We start from the raw sequence: 18,590 nt of genomic DNA on the forward strand, positions 1-18,590 counted from the left end.
ACACACCACTCCCAGATGTGACACACGACACGTACATACACGTACACGTCACACATGCGACACACACAACTCCCATATGTGCCACGCCCACATGTGACACACGTGGGACACAAGTGGGACACGCACATACACGTACATACAAGTCACACACCACTCCCACATGTACCACGCGTACGACACACACATGCACATGTGCACTAATGCCCTAGTATTTTCACTTGCATTAATTTTCTAAGTACATAGTTATTTATATTATATTTGAATATTCATCCTTCGATGTGGGATAATTCCCAAACATCATTAAATGAAAATATAATGTAAATATATGCTATTAATAGGCAATTTTAAATACATATGTTAATGATCCATGATGGTTATCACTAATGTTATTTGTTTTGACATCTCAAGTTCAAATCCCCTCTTGGGCCATATAATAGTTATCCCTTCTTGAGCTAATTTTTGTTCATCCCTTGGGCATATAATAAATTAAAGTGTTTTTACCAAAATTTATACGCATTTTATTAATTTTTACATTGATAACCAAATATTTTATTTTATTTATTAATTTTTACATTAAAATCATGTAATGTACTATTTTTCCTACAGTTGTCAATAATACATTTTAAATTATATAATATTATAAAATATTTTAAAATTGTTATTATTTATCTAATAAAATAATTATAAAATGTAAACTAATAATTATAATTTCAGTATATAATAATATAATTAGTTAGGTTGTAATAATTTTGGATTATAGTTAGTTAGGTTGTAATAATTTGGGTTTTTTTAGCGGATTAGGGTTTTTCGCCAAAACGAGATTTTAATGGCCATTCTTTCATTGATTTAGTCTATTCTTTATTATAGTCCATGTATAATTATATATTTTATCCATGATAATGCTATGATTTTTTTTTGTGTGATGCAAATTTAATACTTAAGTTTATAAAGGAAAAGAGCATCTCAATATTCACAAATTGATGAAAAAACTGAAAGTTAATAATGTAGTACCCTCATTTCTTATTGTATTTCTAAAAAACAACATTTATAATGAATTTTAATAATTTTTTCGGATTTTTTTGAAGCTTTAATCCGACCGATTCAGCCGATTCCCGATTCGGATCGGTTTTTGAGGTGCCCGATCCGAGTCACCAATCCACTTTTTAAATAATTGGTTTACCAGGTTAATATGAAAGGTATATATTGTACTCAGTATATATAGGAAGAGTAGGTACAATATCTTGTATTTTATTGTAAGTCTAGATATAGTATAGGTACCTATGATTTATTTATATTCTTGTTATTTGTATTTGTCTATTTAAAACAAGCTTGTATATGCATATTGCTTAATGAACTAAGAGTCTCTTGGAAGAATCCTTTCGTATAATCAACTAAATAAATATTCAAGAATTGGACTTGAGCTTGACTACTTAGCAGTTGATGTAAATACCAAATACATATATATATATATATATATATATATATATATATATATAACTTTGAAGGTATTCTTCTACCCAACCAAAGTTAATCCTGCTTTTTATACCAAACTATCACCTAATTACCCGAAAAAAACTACGCAAAGCATATAGATGAAAATGAATAGTGTTTTCTCCTATCGGATGGTGTGGATTAACAAATTGCAACGGCTCTGCTATGTCTGTTGCGATACCGAAACAGACATAGTAGAGCTATTGCGATCAAATTTTCATGCAAAAAATGCAGGATTCTACAACGACTATTATAGAGCAATTGTGACTTTTAAGGCAAACCGTAACAGCTCTACAAGAAATGTTGCGAGCAAAATACTATTCAATTTCGCCTACAAATATTTTTAAGACTTATATATATATATATATAAATATAAGTGAGGAACGGAGAAACCCCTCTAACCAATTTTCATTAATAAGTAGAGAAGCCAAGTACAACTTAACAATCCTACTTTTCATTAATAAGTAGAGAAGCCAAGTACAACTTAATCCTGCTATAGGGAATTTGTGCAACATCCAAAAGTATTCTTTTACCCAACAAAAGTTAAACTTGCTTGTTATACCAATGCATTATCCTAGTTTTATTGACGATGCGACGAATTCAAGTCAATTTTTTTTTAATGAATTTTGAAATCTACTTTAGATTCACTAGATGAATATTACCTATAACAAATCTATCTATTGGTAGGGTCCAGTCTAGTTGATTTTCTAACCACATTTTAAATGTGGCTTAATAATGCAGAATTAAAGGGTCGGGGCTCTGATAAAGTGACTTCATGAAATTCACTAGGGAAAACTTGTTGGAAAATAAATTCAGCATTAGAAAACTTTGTGATGGCTTGCAAATCTATTTTGCCTCTCTCAACTTTCAAGCTCCATAAATGGTGTATATATAGGGGATCTATGAACACTTAAAATGGATGGTCCAAAAAAATATTGTAAAATTAAAAATTCTTTTTTTTTTAAATCTGAGATTATTAAATTTACAAGTACTTGTGGCACTAAACCAATTATTTGAAGGGTGACTATATAATGCCACAAATACTTTTCATATATAAAAAAATTAATAAACCAATGTACCTGTAGGAGCATACATGTCTGTTTACTCTGTCGAGTAAAATTCAACATAGGAATATCTTGAGGACCCAAAATTCTAGAGATGTAACATCCTCATCCTAATGATCAATCTCAAAATAATCTCATTCCATACTTTCTAGAAAAAAAGTAACATCCCAATGCTGAATAGTGTTCAATTTATGAAGGATGAGAACCTCTCAAGTTGTTGTACTGTGCGATCATGCAGAAACATTGATTATGCTCATTGTGTACCCCAAGGAGTTGTTGTACAGTGTGCTCATGCTATACGCGCTATCCCCTTTTATACTGCAGAGGAGAGAGCAGTTTTTTATTTTGAAACATTTATGAGAGGGAGAGAGAGAGAGAGAGAGGGGGAACAGTTAGAGAAAGAGGGGGAGAGATGGCGAGCTCAGAGAAGAACCCAAGAGAAGGGTTTCCAACCAACAGAATAAAGAACTTAATAAGGAGCGAAGGCAGCGACTACCGCATCAATCAAGACGCTCTTTTCCTTATCAATAAAGCTACCGTATTCTTCTTCGTTCTATTTTTGCATTTATATTTACAGATTTTAACTTATTTTTATTGCCTTATTTCTTCAATGTATCTACTAATGTATTTGTTGTTTATGTCTACTATTTATCTGCTCTTTTTCTTTTTTTGTATTTTTTCTTTTATGAAGGCTTTGTCTTACTCTGTTTCATATAGGTGCAATTCCTCGAGCAATTGGCTGAAGATGGATTTGCTTGTTTTCTTGAGGAAAAGAGAAAGAAGTCATCTCTCAGTTATGAGCATCTATGTAAGTGGGTTTTTTTTTAACCCCACTTCTTTTTTGTAATGGTGTTTTTATTTTATGACTTTTTTGGTGGGCCATTTTTTGTAATGGCTTATTTGCATGTTTTAATGGTGTTTTATGTTGTATGATTTTTTTGTTTTTGGGTAATTATTTGTTTTTCTGGTGGTGTCTTTGTATTTTAGGACTCATTTTTTGGGGGCCTTATTATTTATAATTCTTTGTGTTATTTCATCAAACAACTGAAAGATTGCAGATACTAGAGCTCTTGATGGTTTTACTTGTATCTAGAGATTTGATATTGAGAGCCAATTTTATTTATCAACTCAATTGTCTTGTTTCATTTCTCTCCAAAGCTTGACCTTGATATTCAGCTTGGCTTCATCTTTTAAGTTAGTTTGTTGGATAAAATGGCACCTGCATTGCTATGAATTAGTTGCACCAAATGATGCCATGACATCGTACAAAGAATTTTCATAACATTAACTTATAAGCTTGATTTAGGTGTGGCACCAATATACTCATAGAATGAGTGTAGCGGAAATGAGGATGTTGAGATGGATGAGTGGCAAGACAAAATGAACACATTTAGGAAAATTTAGGTGTGGCACCAATAGGCGATAAGATGAGAGAGAGTAGATTTAGGTGGGTTGGCCATGTATGGTGCAAACCTAGTACAAATACAACACCTATTAGGAGATGCGAGTTAGTTAAAGTGGAGGCTAAAAAAAAGTAACGGGCAAGCCCAAAAGGATATGGTTGGAAATAGTAACAAACCCTTAATAGAGTAGAATGGCAGACCAGGATTTGTGTAGCCAACCCCAATTAGTTGGGAAAAAGCTTTGATGATGATGATGAACTTATAAGCTTGATTGGTTAGTAATCTGTGTTTTTGATATCATACTGCTTATGCTCTTTATGCTAGGTATGGGGTGTTCTTTTTGGAAATGTATAGGTATGAGGTAGTAATTGTAATGCAAGAAAAGAAAAAAAGAAGGCCAGCAATATGCCGCCATTTTGATAGTCAACAATAGGCATATTCTTAATCTTCTTGCCACCTCTTCCAATTTACAATATGCCTCCATTTTCATCTTTTGTGTGGCAGACGAAGAGAGCAATGCCCACCTCTTCCTTCATTGCCCTTTCACCCACAAGATCTGGGGTAAAGTTCTTAGCCTATTTAAATGCCAGTGGGTCTTACCCGCCAATGTGCCTCAGCTCATAAACTCTCAACAACCTTTCCTGTGGCCTAAAGCAAGCATTTTATTATGGAAATATTCGGTGGCAGCCATGGTTTGGGCATTGTGGATGGAACGCAATAATAGGATCTTCCGGGGTGAACACTTATCCGGGGAAGGCCTTTTCTCCAAGATCAAATCCTCGATCGTCTTCTGGGCAACCAACCACAAGAGCTTCAAAGGTGTTCCCCACTTAGCCTTCTACCTAAATTGGGAGGCCATTCTTCTTTTTAGTCCTAATCGTTTTCCTCGGGCTTCTTTATGAAGACCTCTTGACATGAGGCACCTTAAACTCAACTTCGATGGTGATTCCCTGGGCAATCCCGGTCCATAGGGAATTGGCTCCCTTATTAGGGACCACACCGATGCCATTCTTGCTTCCACTTCCAAGAACATTGGCCACGCCGATTCAATGACCTTCGAAGCTCTCACTTTACTATGGGGGGTTAGGCTTCTAGTCTCCTTTAGGAATGCCCCAATTGTCATTGAGGGAGACTCAAAGAATGTTATTGGATAGGCATCTAAAACTTCTCCCTTCCCTTGGGCTGTAGCTCACATTTTTTGACAAAATTGAACACCTTTGCAGGGATATGCTCGTCTCATCGAAGTATGTTGGCCGGGAATCAAACCAGGAAGCCGACACCCTCGCTAAGGATGCCGCATGTATAGATAATTCGCGGTTATTTTTTGATGGGCTCATTTTTTATGGCCTCTTAATGCTCTGCTCTGGTAATTTTGCTGCAAGAAAGGCCTTTATTTCTGTTTCTTTTTTACACCCTTTTAGGTGCTTTCTGTAAATAGGGCTTCCGCCTGTGGATAGCCAATATTTTTTGCTATTTGTATCCCCCTTTATTCAATTCAATGTTAACATATTCAAACAAACACACGTATTTTGATTTAGAAGAAGCGGTGCTTATCTGGATGCGAAATAGCAATGTTTTCTTGGAGTGGACATGGACATAAAAGTGGGCTTCAACATTCTCTTTCTGGAAAGAAAGAGTGCCTAAATCAACCTAAAGCATCATATTATACGTTCTTATAGTTTCTAGCCTTTTTTTTGGTGTAAGTATATAGTTTCTAGGCTTGAAGAGGGTAGATCAATGCATGTCTAAAACTATTTGTTAATGCAGATTTCTAAAACTATTTATCTCATTCTTAGTGGGAACTGGCACAGTAAGATCCATGTGTGTTAGAAGAGTTAGGATTTAGGAAAGATGCATGCATGTTAGAAGAGTTAGGATTTAGGAAAGATGCATGCGTGTTAGAAGAGTTAGGATTTAAGAGAAAGTTAAATAATAAAAATGAGGGTTTTTACCATCCAAACTCTCCACTCATTATTTTCATTGTTTAGGTGCCAGGGGATCGGAGATTTACCATTATGGCATTCTTTTACCCCTAAGTATTGTAGTAAAAAGTCTGCCAATAAATAAATAAAATAAAAGAAGAACCCGTGGATGGTTCTGTTTTTAGGAATTGTGTGGGTTTGTGTGTATACATTGTTTTGTATTGGTAACCGTATTTTCTAATATCATGCAATCCAGATCGAACAGCGAATGTACCTAGCACGATCCTTGTTGTGATCTTTTGTGTAGACGGTATGATCCATGATCTCAGCACAACCGTATGATTCACTCGCATCAAATCCATATATGAGTGGTAACTAGTGAAGTGCCGGGTTTGTTGTAACACATCACCTTAATTTTTTGCTCCTTGAAACCAAAGTGTACTAGTTAAATTCGTGTGAATTGAATTACTAGTTCACCGTAAAAACCTTTTTCTGTCTTTCTTCTCTAATGAGATGAGATCTTTTCTTTTCTTTTCTTGTTTTTGAAAGAACCCTCTAATGAGATTAGTATCCATCAAAGTATATTTTAAATTAAAAGTTTGACTTGCAGCCTGGTTGATTTATATTCTTATTATAGTTTTATTGTCAAAGGAATGTGATACCTTTCACTTGTGAAATGTAAGTTTTAGATATAATTTTTTGATTCTTGGGATCTGCTTTTGTCATCTCAGCATCAGCTGTTCACAAATCGAGAAGATATGAATTCCTTGAAGGTATTCTGTTAAACAATATCTTTTTCATGACCCGTCCATGTTCTTATCATCTTATATTTCCAATTCTTCTACCAAAGATTGGAGTGTATATTTGCTAATTATTTGACCGTCTTTATGCAGATTTTGTGCCCCAGAAAGTGAAAGCTGCAGATGCTTTAAAAGATAACCCATTAGTGGAAACATGAGGCAATTGTGTTGTCAATGGCTAAAAACTGTATCTGAAGTAATAGAGTTCGGATTATCTGCTGCAACTTGGAAAATACCTTTTGGGATCCTTTGTATTTGATTGGTCCTCTATCCATAGTTTTGGTTCTATTGTTTTCTGCACCTTTAACTAGATTGACAGAACTCAATTTAAGCACTGTAGCATCTTTTTGTGATGCATGTATGAGTTTTTGTCATTCCATGTTTGGATTCATCAGAGTTATCCTTATGATTCAATTTTACATTCATCAGAGTTATCCTTGTACGAGTCAAGGACAGGTGAAGCATTGGTTTCCAGTCCGTCAAAACATGCTATAAAGTTGTAGAGCCCGTTTAGTGATACTAGCATTCTGACTTTATTTTGTGGAAAAGAAAAAATATTCTGACCTTATCAACTAGTCAATACCCAGCTGGTATGTGTAAATGGTTAAAAGAATAACAAGGAAAGTTTTGTTACATTGATGAGTATTAGGTACATTGAACTCCCGAAATTGTGTACATTTACATTGGCCTGGAGACTCTTGTATGTAGTTCAACGTTAGCCAGACAAAATTTTGTATCTCAATGAATTATGGTGATATGTTGGTTAGTTTGGTATGTCTCCTAGTATTTAGCCATGTTGAGGGAACAGGGCCTATTAATTTTGATTTAGGAGGAAAGTGAAGTTTGGTTTTGGGAATAAAAAGGAATTAACTGTTGTTTTTGGTACGCTTTGAATCATGGGTTGTGCTCTGAGAAGCAGATCTCTCCCCAATTGCGACACTAAAGTGCAGGCTCTCGTGGCTGTGTGTTATGCAAAACTGTTTGTAGCTATATTTGTCTGGAATTAGGACGTTGATTGTTTCATATGCTTATCTTAATCCAACATTAATATCTGATAACATAACCATGTCAATATGATGATGCCACATCCTTTCAGCAAGAAACTGGCACATATGCATGCCAATATTTAGCAACTGGAAAAGACGCACAAAAAAAGAAGTCAAAGATAAAAAGAAAAGAAAACAGAGATCTATGTTAGATCTTTGAATTGTTGTTTTTCATTTTTTGAGATCTCATTTGAGTCTTGAACTCTCCAGTCAGGCATGCCATGGAACCTGATTTATTAGTAAAAATCAAGTAGATATAAACTTATTAAGAAAAAATAAAACCAGCAGGCAGATTCAGTGCACAGTTGCTCCAGCTTTGGATATATTTTTGCCCATCAAACGTTCAGCTGTAGGATATTTTTGCAATCAAATGGAAGAATGATCTCATTGATTATTTGGTTTTATAGAAATAGTGAACTGCCTGCTGAAATAAAAGAAATTATTTCTCCTTGATTTGAAACAATCTACTTGAACACAGTTTGTTCTATTGCCCAACCACTACAATTAACATGGAATAGGGCTACTATATTCATCCTTAATGCTATAAAGAAGGTAGTTTCTTCTGTTAATGAGAGAGAATTTAGGATTGTGCTGGACCTGAGGCTTGTCATTATTTTATGAGCTAATCCAGGCACGAAGGTCCCAAACAGTCTCATCTTGAGATAGAGAGACCATTTCCTGTACTGGGATAATTCAACCAGAAAACTGTGACTTTCTTAGGGTATCTTTTATTACACATTAAAATTTGTCAGCCTAGTTTCTCAAAGAAAAGATAAACTCAACCTGACTCGCCTTATTGAAGTGCTTTCCAGGCTCTGCTTCGATAATGTTGGCATGAAGAGATGCAAGAGGAACCATTTGTTGAAGCAAAATGATGTAAAATGATGTAAGCATGGCCTGTTATCTCAAAAAACTATACAGTGTTTTTGGTATCTCCCATGGTGGTCTCACATTCAGCTCAGTATAAAATGATTTTGAAGCCAAATAAAGCAAAAAAATATATTACAATAGAAAACTTCTACGTCAATCAACACTAATAATAGAATTTTGGGATTATAATCCCACACAAAAGAATGAGTACCCAAAAATCTGATTTCAGAGAAGTAGAGTTGGATGCTTGAGGTCCTCTCATTGGGAGCAATTGAACTCCTATAGACTACTCGATTCCTTCAGACTTTGAGAGGCATTCTCGTAGTTGAAAGACTGATACCCTGATGGACTAGACAAATGACCAGAACCACTACTGCTTACTGATCTCTCAATGTCTTCTCTACCTGCAACAAGAGGGATCGGCCTCTCAGGAATGGCCGGGATAGCTAAATCGCTCTCTAAAATCTTCAAAATTTGATCCATGGTTGGCCTTGCATGCATTTGAGGATGAGATGAAAGGACAGCAACTAATACATATTTCTCCATGACTTCAGTTGAGCCCAAATCAGCCATGCCTTGTTCAATGACATCCAAAACCCTTCCTTTCCGAACAAGAGACCAGGCCCAATCTGTCACAAGAGAAGGCTGGCTTTCACTATTAGAAACAAGGGCCTTTTTGCCACTCAGAAGCTCAAGAAGCACAACCCCAAAGCTATATACGTCGCTCTTTTCGGTAAGCTGACCATAAAGAGCGTATTCGGGTGCTACATAGCCCATTGTCCCCGCTACCCTTGTGCTTAAATGGGTCATTCCCTCTGGTGTAAATTTGGCCAAACCGAAATCAGCCACTTTGGGCTCGAAGCTCTCATCCAAAAGAATATTGCTAGCTTTTATATCCCTATGTATAATTGCAGGTTGTGCACCATAGTGCAAATAAGCAAGCCCACGGGCCATTCCTACGGCTATCTTATGACGAATTGGCCAACTCAATCTGTTCTCTGATGAACCAAATAGATGATCATGGAGACTTCCATTTCTCATAAGGTCACAAACAATTATCCGCTGATGGCCCTCCATAGGTGTAGTGGCAGTGCAAAACCCTCTCAATGCCACTAAGTTCCTATGCCTAACGCTTGCAATGACTTCGACTTCGTGAACAAAGCCTGCATCGCCAGCAGCTGAACAATTCTTGAATCTCTTCAAGGCCACTTCGGTCCCATCAGCCAATGTCCCCTTATATACATTCCCATAGCTCCCCTTCCCAATGATGTTATGCCTTGAGAAATTACCAGTCGAGGCCTTAATGTCCTCGAAGGTGAACCTCACCAAAGTGGCGCTTGTTTTCATTGAATCCAACCCTGAAGCCACATCCTTCTCCATCAAGGACCTCCTCTCTATAGCTCTCTTCCTGTTATATCTCCGAGCTCGCAAAAACCCAAGTGCAAAAACAGCTCCAATCAACACAAGGCAAGCGACCACAAGTCCATAAACCCAGGCCTTGTGTTTCTTCAGGTTTGAAGGCAAAGGCAAAAGGAACAAACACAAAGCGGTTCCTTGATCCGTAGGCCCATATTGGTTCACCAAAGCAGCTGCATAAATTGATGCGTAATTAGAGCAAACAGTCATATTACCAATGGAATCACCAGGCAAGTAAGCAGCTTGTGTGCTTGATAAAGTGGCCGTGCAACCAGAACAAGGAGCATTGTTCTCTAGAGATTGATTACAAAGCCTCTTCATATCTCGAATTGAAGATTCAGGGACTTGAGCTTCGAATTGAGCTCGGGTTGTGATATTCATACAACCCTGTGATATCCAACTGGTTTCGAAGCCGCAACTTGATCGAATATTGAAATTGGGGTAAACCCCATGAATTGCAGTCTCGAAATCATTCCAACAAGAGTCGGAGGAGTTTAATGGAGGGAGAAAGAGGCCATTGGTTCTGAGGAATTCTGCGAGGACGAGGTGTAGGCCTTGGAGAGAGTATTGACAGCGACGAGAGAGATTTGCTTGCTTTGCTCCTTCTGCAAATCTTGAGAGGACTGAGAAATCGAGGGGGCAGGTGGTCCGGTTTTGCGAACTGGAGTCCGCGAGCTTTCTGTGAGATTGTATGTGGCCATGAATGGAGCCTCCGTGGTTTAGCAACAAGAGGAGCAGAAGCAGCTGATACATGCCTGTTGAGCTTCAAAAGTTGGGTTTTCGCCCTGGTTTGTATGCATACATCAGAGAGAGAGAGAGAGTTACATCGGTGATTTTCTAAAGAGTGATGTTCTGGTGATTGCCAGGGGATTTTGTCATAGAGAGAGATGCAAGATGGATGTGGATTTTGAGAGAGAAAGAGAGAGGTAGCTCCAATATTGATATGGTTTTAGAGAGAGAATGAAAGTGTTGCAAAATTGATATGGGTTTTGAGCGAAATAGAGAGAGGAATGATGAGTTTTCAAGAGAGAAAAAGCTGCTATCTTGATATAGAGAGAGAGAGAGAGAGTGAGAGAGCTGAGATGGGTTTTACAGGGCTGTTGTAGTATCGATCTGTTTAAACTTTAGATAGAGAGGGAGGAGGGGGGGAATTGAGAGAGAGAGAGAGAGAGAGAGAGTGGTGCAGTATTGATGCCTGTTTAGAGAGAGTGTGTGTGTGGTGGGATGGGCTTTGCAGAGATGGAGCGAGAGGTGAAGTATGTTTTAGGGTTATTTCTTGGAAAGGGTGCTTAGAACTAAATTGAATTCTACCTCATCTTCCATGCAGATATGTTCTCAAGCTTATCTCACTCTCACCTCAACTGAAAAAATAAATAAAATTTAAAAACTGCAACGAAAACGTGAGAGCGGAGCTAGGCCAGGCCAGGCCGCTTAGAGAGAGAAAGCAGCAGCCTTTGGTGTTGATCAATCTCCGTCCCTCTAGAAGATGACCACAAAATGTCAACAATGGTGTGTGTGAGACAGAGAAGAAGAGTCGCCGTTGGTGCTTTCATGGAAACCACCTGACCTTGCCCACGAAGCTGCAGCCTCGGTCCAAAAACCACTGCTAAGAAGGACTTTAGAGAGAGAGAGAGAGAAAAAGTTAAAAGATCACAGAGAGAGGGTAGAGTGTTTGATGTGAGATAAGGAGAGAAACAGGTGACTGTTTTCTTTGATAAGAAAATTCCTCTCATTGGTTTATGGCATCACAGGATCTGTACAACGCCAACTAACCCCGTTCATTTTTATTTTAATAAACTGAATTTTTCATCGGGTTCGCTTACTCCCCTAATAGGTGGGGTTTATATGAGGTGGCACTTTTGATATATGTTTTTTTTTTGGTAAATGAGTGGGGTTGACAGGCCCGTCGGGCTTTTTAATTTTAATTAGTGCTTTTTAATTAGTATGGGGTTTTTGAATTAAGTGGAAATGGAAGCCATAATGTGCAATTGAGGTATTGGGATATGTTTTAAAATTTCAAAAATTTAGCAAGTGGAACATATTTATATGGGTTGAAGATGTTACATCCCATGCTTGGACGGTCCTAACAATACTGTTATATTGGGTTTTATCTGGGGGAGTAAATTGAGAGCGTGCTCTATTAGGAGCATGGGATCTTTTAGCTTTTAACTATTTAAAAACACATAATGTGAATTTTTTAAATACGGTTCAAGTCAATTTTAGGTAGATTAAAATGATTTAGATAAAAATTAACTTTAAATTTTTAAATAATCATCACCTAATTTTTAGGTAGATTCCTGTAATTTAGATAAAAAACGACTTTAATATATGGGTTGATTTCTTATCAAGTTTTTGGTGAATAGGTTGAAGAGTCAAACTCCAAAACTCGGGCTCTTAAAAGTCTCCTAAATTTTGTTTCATCCCGAGGAGTGAACCGATAAAATGCTCTTGGCAATATAATATAAAGTACTGGCAAATGTGAAAAAGGAGAAAGTTTATATATCCTTAATAATCAAATGGTGTATAAAAACTGTCCCCTATATTTTCACATTTTATGCTCGTGTCCCTTTGTCTTTTTCCACGTGTTTATATGTTTATCCCCAAATACCCCCAACTTGGAATTATTAGTATATGATTGTGATTATTTTATAGTTCAGGACCACTTTGATTAGCACGCTTTTTTTTTATTTTTTCTTTATTGTGAGTTAGTGGGAAGATGGCCCCCACCCTCGCTAGGAATTGACCTCTTTCCCTATTATCACGCATTTTGACGACAACAAAACTATATGATTCAAGACAATTTTGATTATTATAACATAACTCAAAATGCGTGATAAAAATCATAAATTGAAGCACCAACTGCTTGCGAAGAATGTAGTCTTATTATAAGTGGCAAATATCTTGTTAGATTTATGATAAGAAAAAATGATCAAAATACACCTTATTAATCAATTATTAATACTTCACTCATTTTCGACTCTTCTAATTCGTGATCGTGTGTATTTTGATTAGAAAGTTCATCTCAAATGTACATTTGCGTTTGAGTAAGTTTCACTTATGATTTTAATCCTTTCTTTGGTGGGAAGAGCATTTCAAAGACCGGATCGAGGGGCGGATCGTTCACCGATTGGCGTCGGATTGATCGACCAGCATTCAGGATGCAGATTGTTAAAGAACGAGTATATGATGGTTCAATCATTTATGTATGGATGATTACTTATCCACTAGCCATTCTAAAATGTCAGGTTTCGAAGATGTAGATCCCACATGACAAACCTATCTAGGTAAATGCGTGCTATCCCGATTCAATTATCGCTTCCTATTCCTATATCTGATCTATGAATTGACTTATGCCTCATTAATCGGATGAAATTTAGGGAAAAGCTGTCGAGGAGAAACATATCCCTTCTCTCGCTACCAATTTCTTCTAGATCCGCTATTACCTTGTTTCATCAAACAAATGGGTTCGAATAGATGATCTATAAAATATTTTAAAAATTTAAAATTAAAATAAGAATTTACAGAGACTTAAGAAACCATTAGACAAGAAAAAAAATATATATATATATATATATATATATATATATTAAGAATTTACAGTGGCGAACTGGACGTAGTCTCATACCATCTCAAAACTGATTCATTCCGATTCCTATCTAGATCGGCCTTTCGAAACAAAAATCACCGGGACGTTAAACACTGGATGGATCTATTGGCGCGTGTAAACTGCCCTAAGCCGTCGCACATGGATCACTGATTCACATAAAACCGTTGGCGGTAACCTGGTAGCGGGAAACTGGAAGCATTTCCTCCTCGTCACGTCGGACTCTCTCTCTCTCTCTCTCTCTCTCTCTCTCTCTCTCTCTACATCTATCTATTACTCGTCCTCTCTCTCTCTCTACACTTTATTCTATGCATCCCTATTTCCTTTTTATCAACAGTTAATATTCTGTAATTTGTTGCAGGAGGCTTTGGTTTCTTGTTAGATGTGAATCCATCCATAAACGATCTTCTTCCTGATGTTAGCAAACTGTCCCACGAAAGGAAGGTATGCGATTTTGTCGAGTTGGACTTCTCGGCACTCCTTGCCCTAGGTTTTTCCCATATCTGTAGTCATCGATTCATTTATCGAAGTTCCTTAGGAGTTAGGATCCTTTTATACAACCAGAGTGATCATGAATTAGCAGTTGTTTTCTACGGGACTCTTAAGGCACAATTAATGTCTCAAAAAATATGAATATTATTTTTGACAACAAGATTGTGAACAACTGTTTTCTTCCTTCTTCTTTTTTCCCTACTAGAAGCTTTTGATTCTCTCCTTTCATTATTTGGTTCGTTAATCGTTTGCATTTGATTAGTTTTCGAAGTGCTGAATCCTGATTTGTGGAATGTTTAGATACTGATAATGAGATCGAAAAAGAGACACAGTGAAGAGACCTCTACTTCCCTAAAACAAACACACTTCAGAGGAGTGAGAAAGAGGCCATCCATAGAAGAAAACCAGGAAATGGCTTGGAAATCAAAATTATGGCTGCACTATTAGAAAAGGGTCGTTCATGAAAAGCTTAAAAAATGGACCATGCAACTCCCTTTGGCATTGTCTTCTCTCTCTCATTGATACTGTCACTGGGTGGAGCTCCTTTTTGTCCATTTATTTGGCTATATGTGCTTGGATGATGCATATGTATACATGAATGTGTATGTTTTTTGTATTAAGCTTAAACGCACTCATTCTATGGTATGATACATCATCTTTGCTCATAAGGATGCATCCTTGGTTCTCTTAAACCACGGAGTAAATAGCTGGAAAAACCATCGTTTCGGATAATTAGATACCCGAATAATGCAACCCTTCACCCTCACTCCTACCCTACGCACACAAATACATAAGGAAGTCTTGAATAAAAAGTAGTGATGATAACAAAGTTAAAGTTCGGACTCTGGCCGGGGCTTGAGCCCGAGTTCCTCTAGTCTGAATTGGATGAGTCCAAGTTGGACCGAGGAAATTTCAATAATAAAAATTTAAAATTCAAGTGATTCTTGGTGCCTGATCATGTCTGACTCTGGTCAGACCACCAATCTTTTAAATGTTGGTTGAGAACTGTGATGGTGATGGTTGTGGTGATGATATGCAAACCTGGTGCTTATGTTGTTAAGAGTAAACACTTCTAATTTTATGAAGGAATGTCTTGTTTTGCTCAATAATTCTGGACCAGGAAAGTATACAGTACATATGCCATAATCCTTCGAAGTCCTAAATTCTAAACCCATTTACTTTGGGATAAAAAGGCTAAAGACAATTGAACATATACATAAAGGGATTGTATACTGTGAGGCCGTTCATTTTTGGAGTATATGGTATTATTGTATTTATCCCCTCCTAACACCGAAAAGTTCTAGTTTAATTCTCAAGTTATATTTTGTGTAAGAATCCCTAATTTTCTGATTTTTTGTTGAAAGCGTTTTGCAGGAAAAGAATATAGTTACACGGTGGGAGTGCGCGGTGATCTCTTTTATCAGAGAATACATTTTTTTTTTTTTTTTTCACCCCTTTCTTTTGGCAAAAGATCACTTACATGTGGTCTTTATTATAATAAGATAAATTTTAAAATAAAATCAGCATAACAATAAAATCAAGATCTTAACAACTTGATGTCATTGAAATAACTATGCATTATGCTTGAGAATAAAAGATAAGATTGCAAGAAACAAAACGAAGAGGCCGGTCGGGCTTATTATACCCTATACCGAGTCACCACCATCCGATGGCGCGGGATCAACGGTTTAACTTCAATATTGAATCGGGAAAGAAAATTTTGGCCAAGCCACACCAATGGAACATGAACCCCTTTGATCACAAACTCAAACCTAAGTGAATTCTCTTAGCAACCTAGCTTGAGAGAGATGAATTCTCTTTTTGCTAAACCCTAAAACTCTTAGCCATAAATCCATATTTGAAATATAGGAGAGAATAACTCTATAACTTAAACCCTTAGGTTCTTTTACAATGTGGGAGAGATAGATCAAATATGAGAGAGATAAACTTTCTTAAGAGAGAGAGATAGAAAGATAAAGTGTAGATATTTTTTGATAGAGACAATCTCTTTTTATAGGCTTTGAATAAGATTAGAGTTTTTCTTGGTTTACCTTTTCTTGCGAGTTTGAACATAAACCATCGATCAAGGGTGACTTGTAGGGTGAGAGATCTGAGCCATCCATTCTATAAATGGGCCATCAACATTATGGAAGGTGCATGAACCATTTTTTCATCAATAGAAATTAAATAAATTAAATCTAATCAAAATATTGTGCATACCATAAAATAACACAAGTCTACTCAGTCTTTCAACAAAACCTTTCAAAGATATATCAAGTCAATATTTAGTCAATATCTTCCAACTATATGACCACATGTCATATTACCAAAAAATAGGAAAGGGAATAACGGTGGGGCGTGCCACTCAAAGGAGGCACTCACCCATCTTCTAGAAATATGGTGGGTCCATGTGCACAATGGGCACCCATGATATTTTTATATATTTAAAATTAATAAAAATATTTTAGAATATTATTTGAATATTTAAACCATTATAAAATCAATATATTTAATTTTATAAATCTTAAAAATTATAAATAAAATATTTAGGGGTTCATAAAAATTCAAATAATAATCCTAAAATAATTTCCATCATAAAACAAACGTAATTAAATTAATTTGATGGGAAAATGATCCACATGGTTTAGGAATCAACAATCATGGGGCACTCCACCTTCAATTGTGGACTACAAACTACACTTGTTTCATCAGACCAACTCAATGTTTTCTATGACCCGCAGTTCAAGCAGGGGCTTATTAGCGGGTCACCAAAATCAGGCCGATGAGCTAGTGGGTCGCAATCCCAGTCTGTGGATTTCAAGTCCTCCCCTAGATACGAGTCAATGTCACTTAGACCTGATGCGACCATAGCTCTTATGGTGGATAGGGATCTCTCGTATATACATACGCTTCACTTTAAAAGGTGGATTTCTAGCTTTCCCGAACGATCTATCGATATGCATTCCGTGTGATGGCACATGGATGAGGCTTTGGCCCCCGTCTCTGTAGGCCACCATCACACACAAGGGTCACACAGTCCCTCGGCTCAATCATGTGGGCATATTCTCCGACCTCATCAAGGGCCAACTCATTAGAACCCTTCTCGGTTTGTTCTTTATGTCCAGACAACATGGGTTTTTTTCAACCGACCGGCCTAGATCGTCAAGCACAATCCGGTATTTGCAAATATCGTTTACTTAGTATGGTCCACGAGAGACCATACTTCCACTGAGTTTATGTTTTACTATATCATTTCATATTACAAGTACTCATAAGGCTTTTAAAAGCCACATAAACCCAACGGTTAGGTGAGGTGGCGGGGAAAGAGAGAGATTGTGGAATCATACCTCAATCAATTGGGACGCAATTTCTCTCCTCTTCAATGCCTCATGTTATTTGAAAGAAAATAAATGACTATTAACTATTCAGGGAAATGGCACTATTCTAAACAAGTGAAGATTTGTGGCCAGAAATGCCTCAATGATGCAAGCACGTTTAAATATGTATCTTAAAGGTAGGTTTGAAGCAAGGTCAGAAAGAAGCTTCGATCTGGGTCCAAAATGTTTCATCCGGTTTAGAGTTCATCATGGAATGGTCCCATTGTTTTCTCAGAAGAGCCCACATCCTTTGTTTGACTGCTCTTTTATTCTTATTTTCTGTCCAATTTCTCCCATTTTGATAGTGTGCCTTGACGAATATTTTGAAATGGAAAAAGTTTATATAGAGCCGAGGTTCAACAATTAAATTAGAGCACACATCAAATATTTTACTAGAAGAGGTCGTTTTGATACCCAAATATCGTCAAATTGATCATCTCGACATCATGATACATGGACATGGATTTCAAATTTTGGAAATAGTGCATCTTGTAATGTATTTTTGGACCGTCAATTTTCAAGATTTTCAAATTTCATGGATCTACTTGATCTATACTATTTTTGAAGCTTTAAATTTTATAATTAAAGATAAAAATATATTTTAAGGCTATCACGAAGACTTTCAGCATTGAACCCACATTTCTCAACATTATTTAAAGGTACGTTTTATTTTGATTGTTTAGAGCGTCGGCTCTATACAAACTGCGCCCTTTTGAAATAATATTTAGAACTCTACTATAGGCTTAGTAAGTAAAAATAATCACTCAAAAAAAGAAAACCATTAAATGATTTATAGCATATTTATTAAAAAGACAATTACTTTAAATTATTTATAGTCTTAGGGGATTAAGAAATGGAGTAGTACTATTGTGCGACTAAGAAATTTTGGCTTCCCATTTTTCCTAAATTACAAAATTAAGTTCGAATTGTTTGTGCCACATTTACCTAATGATAAGCACATAATGGATCAAATTTCGAGTAAAAATTTGTATCTTATGTACAGTTAATTTAAATACAGGTAATATTAAAAAGGAAGTAGTTTATATAAGGTGTCATTTTATTGTAGAACTGAGGTGCAAGTATAAAAACTCTATGCATAAAGGTT

At 36.4% G+C, this 18,590-nt stretch overlaps 2 protein-coding genes and 2 long non-coding RNA genes across 4 annotated transcripts; 3 read left to right on the forward strand and 1 right to left on the reverse strand.

The window, feature by feature from the left end:
* The first annotated feature begins 2,299 nt into the window (after window positions 1–2,299).
* On the forward strand, window positions 2,300–7,108 carry NF-YC10 (nuclear factor Y, subunit C10). Its single transcript, XM_011625601.3, has 4 exons — window positions 2,300–3,093; window positions 3,273–3,363; window positions 6,612–6,653; window positions 6,774–7,108. The coding sequence occupies exons 1-4, from the start codon at window positions 2,968–2,970 to the stop codon at window positions 6,836–6,838; spliced, it is 324 nt and encodes a 107-aa protein (XP_011623903.1). The 5' UTR covers window positions 2,300–2,967; the 3' UTR covers window positions 6,839–7,108.
* LOC148779648 (uncharacterized) lies at window positions 4,462–5,477 on the forward strand. Its single transcript, XR_016045470.1, has 2 exons — window positions 4,462–4,777; window positions 5,182–5,477. It is a non-coding gene; the product is annotated as an uncharacterized LOC148779648 (long non-coding RNA).
* Window positions 7,109–8,698: 1,590 nt separating the features above from the next.
* On the reverse strand, window positions 8,699–11,819 carry RKF3 (receptor-like kinase in in flowers 3). The gene has a single exon (XM_006845749.4). It carries the CDS (start codon window positions 10,763–10,765, stop codon window positions 8,876–8,878), a length of 1,890 nt encoding a protein of 629 aa, XP_006845812.1. The 5' UTR covers window positions 10,766–11,819; the 3' UTR covers window positions 8,699–8,875.
* Window positions 11,820–13,750: 1,931 nt separating this feature from the next.
* Window positions 13,751–14,751, forward strand: LOC148779649 (uncharacterized). The gene is made up of 3 exons (XR_016045468.1): window positions 13,751–13,832; window positions 13,978–14,060; window positions 14,409–14,751. It is a non-coding gene; the product is annotated as an uncharacterized LOC148779649 (long non-coding RNA).
* The last annotated feature ends 3,839 nt before the right edge of the window (window positions 14,752–18,590 follow it).

The sequence above is a fragment of the Amborella trichopoda genome, chromosome 12, assembly GCF_054954075.1.
Source record: "Amborella trichopoda isolate Santa Cruz 75 chromosome 12, AtrichopodaSantaCruz75HAP2 v2.0, whole genome shotgun sequence".
NCBI classification, from domain to species: domain Eukaryota; kingdom Viridiplantae; phylum Streptophyta; class Magnoliopsida; order Amborellales; family Amborellaceae; genus Amborella; species Amborella trichopoda.